The 14,094-nt window shown below is 36.2% G+C and overlaps 1 protein-coding gene across 2 annotated transcripts in view; it reads right to left on the bottom strand.

Moving 5' to 3' along the window:
• Positions 1 to 14,094, bottom strand: part of REC114 (REC114 meiotic recombination protein) — a 125,243-nt gene that overhangs the window by 73,872 nt on the left and 37,277 nt on the right. For both annotated transcript variants that reach the window (XM_050797758.1, XM_050797757.1), the window contains exon 2: positions 4,287 to 4,376. In XM_050797758.1, the coding sequence (XP_050653715.1) occupies positions 4,287 to 4,376 (90 nt within the window). The remainder of the gene's footprint in view (positions 1 to 4,286; positions 4,377 to 14,094) is intronic.

The following is a 14,094-nucleotide window of genomic DNA, read 5'->3' as shown; positions in this document are numbered from 1 at the left end:
TTCAAGCAATTCTCCTGCCTTAGCCTCCCGAGTAGCTGGGATTACAGGCACCCACCACCACACCAGGCTAGTTTTTATATTTTTAGTAGATATGAGGTTTCACCATGTTGGCCAGGCTGGTCTCGAACTCCTGACCTCAGGTGATCCACCCACCTTGGCCTCACAAAGTGCTGGGATTACAGGCATGAGCCACTGCGCCCGGCCAATAAACCCAAATTCTTAACTTTCGCTATATATTAAAATTAATTCAATGGTTCCAGAAGTAAATTGCCTAAGATCCATGATTACATTCCATAATATTGTAATTTTTATCAATACCACATTGCTTTAATTGTGGGAAAGAAGGACCACTATATGAAATAAAAATAAAAAATATTAATATTAAATACTAAAAAAATTCATAATAAACTAGAGGCCTAAATATAAGAGCTGAAACCATAAAACTCTAGAAAAGATTTTAAAAAATCTTTGCAGCCAGGCACAGTGGCTCATGCCTATAATCCCAACACTTTGGGAAGCTGAGGTGAAAGGATCGCCTGAGTCCAGGAGTTTGAGAACAGCCTAGGCAACATAGTGAGATCCTATCTCTACAAAAACTGTAACAAATTAGCCAGGCATGGTGGTGTGTGCCTACAGTCCCAGCTACTCAGAAGGCTGAGATGGGAGGACTACTTGAGCCTGGGAGGTCAAGGCTGCAGTGAGCTGTGATCACACCACTGTTCTCCAGCCTAGGTAACAGAGCAAGATTCTGACTCAAAAAAAAAAAAAAATGACTTTGCAATCTTGGCATAGGTAAAAATTTCCTAAGTAGTATATGAAAAGGATAAACCATAAGAGAAAAAAATACTGCACTTCAAAATTTTTAACTTCTGCTCTTCAAAAGACACTAAGAAATGAAAAAATAAGCTATAAACTGGTAGAAATATTCGAAAAACATGTTTCTGATAAAAGAGCTGTAACCAGAGTAAGAATTCTTAATTCAAATATAAGAAGGCAAACAACTCAAAAATGGTTAAAAGACATGAACAGACACTTCACCAATGAGACATACAAATGGCAAATACATGAAAAGATGCTCAACAATATTAGTCACTAAAGAAATGCAAATTCAAACCACCATGAGATAATACTACACACTTATTAGGATAGTTAAAATTAAAAAGACTGACAATAATAAGTGTTGGTGAGGATGTGGAACATGTGGAACCCTCATACATTATGAGAATGCAACTTGGGAAAACAGTTTTGCAGTTTCCTATAAAGTTAAACACAGACATGCCATATGACTCAGCGGTTCTTCTCTTGGACATTTAACAATGAAAAATAAAAACATGCCCAAAGGCTCGTATACAAATATTCAGTAGTGTTATTCATCACAGCTGAAAAAAATGAAAACAACCCCAGTGTCTATCAAAAGCTGAATGGATAAGCAAAATAAGTTTACCTATGCAATGGAATACTCTTCATTAATGAAAAGGCATCAACTACAGATAACATGGAACAACAGAGATGAATCTCAAATTACACTGAATGGAAGAAGCCTGACTGAAAAGACTACATATCATATGATTCCATTACATGAATTCTAGAAAAGGCAAAACTACAGTGAGGTAATGCATATTAATAATGTTAATTAGCTAGCTTTAGTCATTTTACAATGTATATATACTTCAAAATAATGTTGCACACAGTGAATATATACAATTTTATCTGTCAAAAATATATATAAATAAAAATTATTAAAAAATGCAGAACTAGAGTGATAGAAAGCAGACCAATGGTTTCTAGGTGCTGAAGGTGGGCAGAGAAGCTCACTGCAAAGAGGCACAAGGAAACTGGGTTAATTGAAATGTTCTGTATCATGATTGTGGTGATGGTTACATGACTATATACATTAAACACATCAAATTGAACACTTAAAGACAGTGAATTTTATGTAAATTATACCTCAATAAAAGTGATTTGTAAAAATTTTTAAAAAGATTTTAAAAAATATTACAGTATTTAAGTTAAATATGTATAGTCATATGTCACTTAACAATGGGGATACATTCTAAGAAATGTGTCATTAGGTGATCTTGTCACTGTGTGACTATCATAGAGTATACTTATGCAAACCTCGATGGTACAGCCTACTACATACCTAGGCCATGTGGGTTAGCCTATTGTTCCCAGGCTACAAACCTGTACAACATGTTACTGTACTGAACACTGTAGGCAACTGTAACACTAACACAATGCTAAATATGTGTATATCTAAGCATAGAGAAGGTACAGTAAAAATTACACCTGGATAGGGCACTTACCATGAATGGAGCTTGAAAGGTGAAAATTGCTCTGGGTGAGTCAGTGAGTGAGTGGTGAGTGAATGTGATGGTCTAGGACATTACTGTACACTACTGTAGACTTTATAAACACTGTACACTCAATTAACTATCCTAAAAAGTATGTAGTGTTATCTCATGTCGGTTTTAATTTGCATTTCCTTAATGACTATTTTTATAAATAAATTTATTTAAAAAGTATCTTTCTTCAATCATAAATCAACCTTAGCTTACTGTAACATTTGTACTTTATAAACTTTAAAATTTTTAAAAAAACATTTGGACTGCTTTACAATAACTTAAAACATATACAATATTTTTTCTATTATTACATTGTTAAAATTGTTGTATTTTAAAAACTTTTTGTTAAAAACTAAGACACAAACATGTACATTAGCCTATGCCTACAAGGGCCAGTATCACCCAGATGTCACAGGTGACAGGAATTTTTCAGCCCCCTTATAATCTAATGGGATCACTATCATATCTGTGGTCCTCTCTTGACTGATATGTTGTAATAAGACACATGACTGTATATGCAACATGCACCAAATTGCAGAGTTATCCTTATATTTCTCAGTAACGGATATCTTAGAATTTGACAAACTTGGTTTTGTGACTACAGTGCAAAAATCATTCTATGTATGAGACAAAGACATTTCTATCCATTTGTTCACAATAGTTACCACTGGGGCAAAAAGATGGAGCAGAGAGACAGTATGGGGTGGTCTCCTATGCCTGTGGAAGCCAAACTGCTTTAATGTCACCATTCAGCAAAGACCCATGATATTGACAGGGAGAACTAGCTGTGCACTAGGTATCCCTCAAGTCTACCATTTGTAGTACTCATTAGCAGCTGAAGAAACCTTATCTCCTGCACCTGATCCAGACCCTGACAGTAGCAGATAAAGCAAAATAGTACAACTCATACCTCAGTTTTAAGTCACAAGGAACACAAAGATGACTTTGCAGGTCATCTCACGTTCAATGAGAAGGCTATATTTAAGCAGAAAGATGAATCATCACAATATATACATGTGAGCTCCTACCATATTATGACAGAACATGTAAGCGATCCAAAAAAATTAATGTCTTTTAAATGTATTTGACCTATTTGCTTATTGCTGGTTTTCCCTCACTAGAATGATGATATCCCATAATGAAAGGGATTTCTGTCTTCACTGTTCACTGCTATATCCCTCGCATCCCCTAAAATGCCTAGCATATACTAATTATTCAATAAATATTTGTTAAATTAATTATGCCCATGTAGATATTCAGTAAATATTTGTTGTATGAATTTAAGTCAATGTAGACATCATTCACAGCTAAATGACATAATAACTTTCCATTATACGTTCCTTTCTTGTACAATTTCTTTGTTTGGAAGTTACTAATTTTTTTTTCTTTCATTGGTTTCTATGTACCAAATAAAACCTAAACTTTCAACCAAGTTGATTCTTATTTTCTTTACATATTTCTTAATTCTAAAATTTCCTAAAGTGTATATATATTCAGAATAAAGAACACATGCATCATTATAAAACTAGAGTTTTATGGAGGACTCTTATCAATTAATAATAACACTTTTTTGTTTTCTTTATTTCTGCAAATCTATCCCTCTGCATATGCTGTTTTCCCTATCTGGAAAACCCTCCACACTTGTCTCTGTTAACCTAGCCTATCTTAACTCAATCTCCCTTACTACAGAATCCTTTATCATACTGGTTAATTTCAACCTTTTGATCCACTCTGACTCCTAACAAAATCCTAAACCCCTTTAGGGCAGGCAATATTCAGTATGTTTCTGTATTTCCCACATTTAGCACATTTGATAAATGCTTAATGTGTTGACCTTGATGAATTTCAGTGAGACTGAAGAAGCTTGAGGATACAAAAATTCATGTAAAGCTAAGAAGACAAAGATATATTTCCAGGTTAAACTATTATGCATAAACCTACCAGTAGTGTCTGTCCTTGGAAAATGAAGAAATGACCTGATATAACTATGGTGAGAACAAGATACCCAGATTCTTCATTGGAATCAAAAACCTTGAAAAAGAGAAAGAGAAAAATATGTAAAATATAATACATTTCTATAATAACTGATAAACTTATAATACTGATAACCAAACTATTTTCTCACATTGATCTTTCTACCCTGAGCATTCTTTCCTTTTCCATTCATTTAATCTGTAACCCTTCCCTTACAACTTCAAGTTTCTCCATATATATAGGCTAACAGCCAGACTTTTAAAAAATTAAAAGCCAATATTTTGAAATAGAAAGAATATCAGATTAAGAATCAGGAGTTGTTGTGGGTCCTGAGCCAACCACTATTTAGTTACATTTTAATAAATCATTTATTCTCTCTGAGCCTCAGTATTATTTCTGTAAAATGAAGATAGTGCCTTACAGAGCTGCTGTAAGATTTCACAGTCCAATTTCTTCAGCCATGTAATCTATTTTTCTTTTTCTTTTTCTTTTTTTTTTTTGAGACAGAGGTTCGCTCCTGTAGCCCAGGCTGGAGTGCAATGGTGTGATCTCGGCTCACAGCAACATCTGCCTCGTGTGTTCAAGCAATTCTCCTGCCTCAGCCTCCAGAGTAGCTGGGATTACAGGCATGTGCCACCATGCCTGGTTAATTTTTGTATTTTTAGTGGAGATGGGGTTTCACCATGTTGGTCATGCCGGTCTCAAACTCCTGTCTGCCCGCCTCAGTCTCCCAAAGTGCTGGGATTACAGGCATAAGCCATCGCACCTGGCCATCCATTTTTCATAACCCCTTAAACATCTGGTGCTTTCCTTTGGATGAGCTCTAGTTTGTCAGTGTCACTCTTAAAATATGGTGCCATAAACTTACCGTAATCCTCTTGGTGTAGTCTAATTATCTCCCATTACTTGCAATAGTGTTGCCTATAATCACATTAACCTTTTGAGGGGGTAGTACCACTGCAGAGTTTGATCTTAAATCCACATAACCTCCTGACACTTCATTACCTATGTTGGTAAATCATATTTCCCTTTATTTATCCTGAACCTAAACATAAAACCTTGGATTAGCCCCATTATATTTTATCTTGTTAGATTGGATCTATAGTTCCAACCTATTGAGATGTAGTGAGGAACTGAAGCAATTAAATCAAAATGTCAGGGAGGACATGACTGATAGATACATTACAGTGGGATCTGGATCTTAAGTGACTACACTATACAGGTGGCTTTGATATCCTTAATAAACACCATAAGGTAAACCATCCTTATATAAACAATAAGATAAATTATAGACTCATCTTAATGCCCAAAGTTCAAAATAATTAGGACACACCTAATTCAACTTATATATGTTTTTATGAGGTTACTGCATTGTACTGAGAAATAATGCTCTTATAGTTTCATATGTGGGGTTTGGAGTTTTAATGCTATATTTAAATCCAAGATTTCCTACTGTGTTTTCTCTAATTCATTTTAAATTCCAAACTTAAAAAGTGAGTAACATTTTAGATGTCAAAGGGGATATGATAGACCTGCACTAATTCCTTCAGTGGTTGTAATTCTCCCTCTTTCCCAGTATTTGGAACTTGGTCAGTGGCACAACGCTCTTCCTATCACAGTTTAAATGAATTATCCTGTGTGTTTTATGACTAGTTAGAACCAGAGCATAGCTAGGAGTCAAGTACAGCTTTCACAACTAGAGTCTGGTCAATGAATTATTTGGAAGGCAATGTGTTAACATGATAGTTTAATGTTTTAAGAAATGTGGCATATATAACAAAGAGCATCCAAAATATAAGTGTACAGCTCAATGAACGATGGCAAAGCAAACACATCACCCAAGTGAAGAAACAGAACATTACCAGATTTCCAGCAGGTCCTCTAGTGTTTGCTGTCTTAAAAGTTACTATCTGCAGACCTCTAGCAAGACTACTAAAGAAGAAAAGAGAGAAGAATCAAAGAGATGCAATAAAAAAATGATAAAGGGGATATCACCACCGACCCCACAGAAATACAAACTGCCATCAGCGAATACTATAAACACCTCTACGCAAATAAACTAGAAAACCTAGAAGAAATGGATAAATTCCTGGACACATACACCTTCCTGAGACTAAACCAGGAAGAAGGTGAATCCCTGGATAGACCAATAACAGGCTCTGAAATTGAGGCAATAATTAATAGCCTGCCAACCAAAAAAAGTCCAGGACCAGACGGATTCACAGCCAGATTCTACCAGAGGTACAAGGAGGAGCTGGTACCATTCCTTCTGAAATGATTCCAATCAATAGAAAAAGAGGAAATCCTCCTTAACTCGTTTTATGAGGCCAACATCATCCTGATACCAAAGGCTGGCAGAGACACACACACACACAAAAGAGAATTTTAGACCAATATCCCTGATAAACATCGATGCAAAAATCCTCAATAAAATACTGGCAAACCGAATCCAGCAGCACATCAAAAAAGCTTATCCGCCATGATCAAGTGGGCTTCATCCCTGGGATGCAAGGCTGGTTCAACATATGCAAATCAATAAACGTAATCCAGCATATAAACAGAACCAAAGACAAAACCACATGATTATCTCAATAGATGCAGAAAAGGCCTTTGACAAAATTCAACAGCCCTTCATGCTAAAAACTCTCAATAAATTCGGTATTGAAAGAATGTATCTCAAAATAATAAGAGCTATTTATGACAGACCCACAGCCAATATCATACTGAATGGGCAAAACCAGGAAGCATTCCCTTTGAAACCTGGCACAAGACAGGGATGCCCTCTCTCACCACTTCTGTTCAACACAGTGTTGGAAGTTTTGGCCAGGGCAATCAGGCAGGAGAAAGAAAGAAAGGGTATTCAATTAGGAAAAGAGGAAGTCAAATTGTCCCTGTTTGCAGATGACATGATTATATATCTAGAAAACCCCATCGTCTCAGCCCAAAATCTCCCTAAGCTGATAAGCAACTTCAGCAAACTCTCAGGATACAAAATCAATGTGCAAAATTCACAAGCATTCTTATACACCAATAACAGACAAACAGAGAGCCAAATCATGAGTGAACTCCCATTCACAATTGCTTCAAAGAGAATAAAATGACTAGGAATACAACTTACAAAGGATGTGAAGGACCTCTTCAAGGATAACTACAAACCACTGCTCAATGAAATAAAAGAGGACACAAACAAATGGACGAACATTCCATGCTCATGGATAGGAAGACTCAATATCGTGAAAATGGCCATACTGCCCAAGGTAATTTATAGATTCAATGCCATCCCCATCAAGCTACCAATGACTTTCTTCACAGAATTGGAAAAAACTACTTTAAAGTTCATATGGAACCAAAAAAGAGCCTGCATTGCCAAGACAATCCTAAGCCAAAAGAACAAAGCTCGAGGCATCACATTACCTGACTTCAAACTATACTACAAGGCTACAGTAACCAAAACAGCATGGTACTGGTACCAAAACAGAGATATAGACCTATGGAACAGAACAGAGCCCTCGGAAATAATATCACACATCTACAACCATGTGATCTTTGCAAACCTAACAAAAACAAGAAATGGGGAAAGGATTCCCTATTTAATAAATGGTGCTGGGAAAACTGGCTAGCCATGTATAGAAAGCTGAAAATGGATCCCTTCCATGCACCTTACACAAAAATTAATTCAAGATGGATTAGAGACTTAAATGTTAGACCTAAAACCATAAAAATCCTAGAAGAAAACCTAGGCAATACCATTCAGGACACAGGCATGGGCAAGGACTTCATATCTAAAACACCAGAGGCAATGGCAACAAAAGCCAAAATTGACAAATGGGATCTAATTAAACTAAAGAGCTACTGCACAGTAAAAGAAACTACCATCAGAGTGAACAGGCAACCTACAGAATGGGAGAAAATTTTTGCAATCTAGTCATCTGACAACGGGCTAATATCCAGAATCTACAAAGAACTCAAACAAATTTACAAGAAAAAAACAAAAAACCCCATCAAAAAGTGGGCGAAGGATATGAACAGACACTTCTCAAAAGAAGACATTTATGCAGCCAACAGACACATGAAAAAATGCTCATCGTCACTAGCCATCAGACAAATGTAAATCAAAACCACAATGAGATACCATCTCACACCAGTTAGAATGGCGATCATTAAAAAGTCAGGAAACAACAGGTGCTGGAGAGGATGTGGAGAAATAGCAACACTTTTACACTGTTGGTGGGACTGTAAACTAGTACAATCATTGTGGAAGACAGTGTGGCGATTCCTCAATAGAAATACCATCTGACCCAGCCATCCCATTACTGGGTATATACCCAAAGGATTATAAATCATGCTGCTACAAAGACACATGGACACGTATGTTTATTGTGGCACTATTCACAATAGTAAAGACTTGGAACCAACCCAGATGTCCATCAGTGACAGACTGGATTAAGAAAATGTGGCACATATACATCACGGAATACTATGCAGCCATAAAAAAGGATAAGTTCATGTCCTTGTAGGTACATGGATGCAGCTGGAAACCATCATCCTCAGCAAACTATCGCAAGGACAAAAAAACCAAACACCACATGTTCTCACTCATAGGCGGGAATTGAACAATGAGAACACTTGGACACAGGAAGGGGAACATCACACACCAGGGCCTGTTATGGGGTGGGGGGAGGGGGGAGGGATAGCATTAGGAGATATACCTAATGTAAATAACGAGTTAATGGGTGCAGCACACCAACATGGCACATGTATACATATGTAACAAACCTGCATGTTGTGTACATGTACCCTAGAACTTAAAGTATAATTTTAAAAAATTAAAGAATGTAAAAAAAAAAATCACTATCTGCTCCTTTTTCCCTTAAAATAATCTCCCATCCTGACTTCTAACACTATACTTTAGTTTTAATTATATGAGTGGAATCATAAAGAACTATTTGACATTTGGCTTCATCAATGTTGTTGAATGTGTATTCATTTTCATTATTCTTGAATACATTCTATGATGATACCATTTCTTTTTTTTGTTTGTTTGTTTTTTGCTGATGGGTATTTTTTCCAGTTTAGGTTCACTACAAATAATACTGTTATGAACATTCATTCTTACATATGCGTCTTGTTGGATAGAAACACTCATTATAAATATTTCAATTTTTCCCAAATTATTTTATTTTTTTCAAATGGTGGCCAACAACTTCCAGGAGAGCCCCAGTTTAGACTACTCTCTTGCCCTCCAAATTGCTACATTTAATCACCCAATCAACATCTTCATGTAAAGGTTTAATAGTCATCTCAAAATTACCAGTCACTAACTTGAACTCCTAACCTTCTCATTCATTAATTACAAAGTACCTACCCTGTGCTAGGCTGTTGCAGCCATTTGACACCACAATATTTTGACCTCAGAAAATGATTTTTTTTTTTCTTTTTCAGGTTTCTATACGCAACACTGAAGAAATTAATTCTTTCCTTCCATTTCTTTGGCTAAACCATGGAATCATTCTTGACTCCTTTTCTCACACCCATATCCAATCCATCAGCAAATCCTTCATGTCTATCTTCAAAATATTCATAATTCAACCACTTCTTACAGGTCTTGTCTAAAACATCATTCTCTCTAGTTGGATTGTTATAATAATCGCCTAACTGGCTTTTCCATTTCTGTTCTTGCTTCCCTTCTCCAATACAGAGTTTACTCTCAATACAGTAGCCAGAGTGATCCTTTAAAAACATAAGTCAGATAATGTCATTTTCAGCTTACAGCCCTGCAATAGCTCCCTATCTCATTCAGAAGCTCCTGCAACACACCCCATGGTCTAGGCCTCCACTGCCTCTCTGCTCTTGTCCTCTAGCACCCACCCACTGTGCACTCTGATCAACCACACTGGCCTCCTTCCTGCTCCTTGAACCTACTAGGCACACTTACTATTATAAACCTCAGGGCTTTTACAAGTGCTGTTCTATCTGAAATTCTCTTCTCCTAGATATCCACAAGACTCACTCCTTCATCTTCAAATCTTGGCTTAAATATCATATTTTCATGTAAGACTTTTCCTAACCATCCAACTGAAAACTCCCCCATGTTACCTAAACCACACTACTCCTATTCCCTTCTCCAGCTTTATGTTTATCCATAGCTCTTACCATTTTGTTATATTTACTTGTTACCAGTCTTCCCTGAGCTGAAATTAAGCTCCATGAAGATAGAGACTTTTTTTCCCATTTTGGACACTGTTATATTCAAATGCCTAGGACAGTACCTGGCACATAATATGCACCCAATATTTTGTTGGATGGTTAAGTAAATATGAACTTTTAAATGAAGGCACCATATTAACATGCAAAATTTTCAAAGGAAATAAAGATGTCTTCAGAAAGAATTCATCACCAGCAGATTCGCACTGAAAGAAATGTGAAAGAAAGTCCTTCAGGAAGAAGGAAAACGATACCAGATAAAAACTAAGATCTCCACAAAAGAATGAAGAGTGCTGGAAATAGTAATGACATGGGCAAATAAGTAAAAATTTTATCTAAATATCTTTAAAAGATAACTGATAAATTGGATTATATTGATAAACAATATTCAATTAATCCAAACGAAGGCAGGACCAAAATTAAAAGGGAACAAAGAACAGATGGGAAAATTATAAAACAAATAGCAAGATAACAGACTTAAACCCAACCCTATCAATAATCACATTAAATGTAAATAGTACATTTAAATGTAAACACCTCAAAGGCAGAGGTTGTCAGATTGGATAAAAAGACAAAACAAGCTATATGCTGCGTACAAGAAATGCACTTTAAATATAAAAACAAACAGGTTAAAAACAAAAGGACAGAAAAAATATATACCAAGCTAATGCTAGTCAGAAGAAAGTTGGAGTGAGGCCAGGCAGAGCGCTCACTCCTACAATCTCAGCACTTTAAGAGTCTGAGGCTTGCTTAAGACCAGAAATTTGAGACCAGCCTGGGCAACATGGCAAGACTCGATCTCTACAGAAAATTTAAAAATTAGCCAGGCATGGCGGTACACGCCCGTAGTCCCAGCTGCTTGGGAGGCTGAGGCAGAAGGATCACTTGAGCTCAGGAGTTCGAGGCTGCTGTAAGCTATGATTGCACCACTGCACTCTGCACCCAGAGGCCTAGGTAACACAGTGAGACTCTTTCACTAAACAATAAAATAAAATAAAATAAAATAAAAATAAAAGCTGGAGTGGTTTTATTAATATTAAACAAGAATATCAAAAGGTTATAAAGAAGGTCATTTCAAATAATAAAAGGGTCAATTAATCAAGAAAGATAATCATCTCAAACATGTATGCCTCCAATAGAGAGCTTAAAAATACATAAAGCAGTGATAGAACTGTAAGGGGAAATAGACAAGTTCACAATTACAGCCAGATTTTAATACCCTCTCTCAATAACTGATAGAAAAAGCACATAGCAAATCAGCAAGTATATAGTAGACATGAACAACTGTCAACCAACATGAGTGGTCAACATTTATTGAACACTCCATCTAACACCAACACAAAACACATTCTTCTCAAGTATACAGAGCATTCACACAGACCATATTTTGAGCCACAGAACAAGTTCTGGTTGATTTAAGAGAATGTTACCTGAGCACAGATGCATTAAATTAGAAATCAATAATAGAAAGGTCTTTGAAAAAAATCCCCCAAATATTCTGAAACTAACACACTTCTAAATAACCCATGGGTAAATAAGAAATTAAAAGGGAAATCAGAAATATTGTGAATTCAAAGTAATTCACCATATTAACATATTAAAAAAGAAAAACCATATGATCACCTCAATATAAGAGAATGTAGAAAAAGCATTTGACAAAATCCAACATCTATTCCTGATTTTAAAACTCAGCAAACCAGGAATAGAAGTAACTTCCTCATGCTGATAAAGGGCATCTCTAAAAAAGAAAAAAACCCTACAGTTATCTACATACTGAAAGCTTTCTCTCTAAGATAAGAAATAAGACAAGATGTCCACTCTCACCACTTCTATTCAACACTGTTACTGGGAGTTTTTACCACTGTAATTAGACAGGAAAAAGAATGAAAAAGCATCCAGATTGGAAAGACATAAAACTGTCTTTATTCACAGACAACATGATCATCTATGTAGAAAATCCAATTTATTTTACTAGAACTAATCACTATTAGTTCTATTCTGTAATTTTAGAAAGGTTACAGAATAGAAGATCAATCAATAAAAATGAATTGTATTTACACACAGTAATGAAGAACTAGAACCTGAAAATTTAAAAGCATCAAAATTTACAACATCAAAAATTGTAAGGGATAAATATGACAAAAGAAGACCAGCACATTGAAAATTGAGAGAAATTTAAGAACACTTAAACACATGGAGAGAAACATTTTGTTCACAGATAGGAAGATTTAATATTATTAAAATGCTGTAATAGGCAGAATAATGGTCCCCCTAAAGATGTCTATGTCCTAATACCCAGAACCTGTAATATGTTATCTTACATAGCAAAGGGATTTTGCATATGTGATTAAGTTAAAAGATCTTGAGCTGGGGAGATAGCCCTGAATTATCCAGGTGGACCTATTGTACTCAGAAGCATCCTTACAAGGGAAAGAGGGAGGCAGAAAGAGTCAGAAGGAAATGTGACTGCTGGCACTGAGGATGGAAGGTGGGTAACAAACTAAGGAATACAGGCAACCTCTATGTGTTAGAGAAGGCCAGGAAAAATAAAAGGATTCTTGAATCTCCAGAAGGAAAACAGTCCTCCTGACACCTTGATTTTAGCTCAATAAACCCATTTCAAATTTCTGACCTCTAGAACTATAAGCTAATGTTTGCTACTAAGTTTATAGCTTGTTACAGCAGCAGTAACAAATTAGTACAGATGCTAATTCTCCAAGTTGATCTATGCAATCTCAATCAAAATTCCAAAATTTTCAAGAAATGCATGAGTCCAAAAAGACTATAGGCCAAGCATTTAAGTCAGTGAGTCAATAGTAGCAAAGTATCCACTATGTACTGATCCCTCTTATAATTTGGAGAAGGAAAAAGACATAGAAAGTCTCTGAACTTGAGCTTCATTCATTTCTTCATTCAACAAATATATGACTGCACTATCACTGAACAAAACACAGATCCTCATCCTAATGGAGCAAGCGTGAAATGGTGATGCAGAGCAAGGGTACAGACAATAAACAACAAATATAATTAGTGACACACCAAGGACGGGATGCTGGGAGCATTACAACGCAAGTGCTGGCAATAAAGGAATGCTTGGTCTATAGAGAATGTATAAACAATTAAAAAGCTGACTAAAATCAGTTTATTACCACCATGTGCCAGTAATTCTGATCAATGTCAGTGATAAAAATACTCCTTCCTGAAAAAAACATTTTGTTGGTCTAAGCTCCAAATAATTACTGCAGTTACTGTTGAGTTTAAATAATATATATGTAAGCTTCAATTATCAGATTTTTTATTCTTCAATTGTTGTCTACATATAAGTTCGTTGGGGAAACTCCCAGTTACAGCTAACCCCCATCCATGCAAACTTAGGCACATACATTTGTTTCAAAAGTAGTGCACCAGGCCGGGCGTGCTGGCTCACGCCTGTAATCCCAGCACTTTGGGAGGCTGAGGCGGGCGGATCAAGGAGATCAAGACCATCCTGGCTAACACGGTGAAACCCCGTCTCTACTAAAAATATAAAAAATTAGCCGGGCGCGGTGGCGGGCACCTGTAGTCCCAGCTA

This window comes from Macaca thibetana, chromosome 7 (genome assembly GCF_024542745.1).
Source record: "Macaca thibetana thibetana isolate TM-01 chromosome 7, ASM2454274v1, whole genome shotgun sequence".
Classification (NCBI taxonomy): Eukaryota; Metazoa; Chordata; class Mammalia; order Primates; family Cercopithecidae; genus Macaca; species Macaca thibetana.
This window is presented reverse-complemented; position numbering and strand designations above follow the sequence as displayed.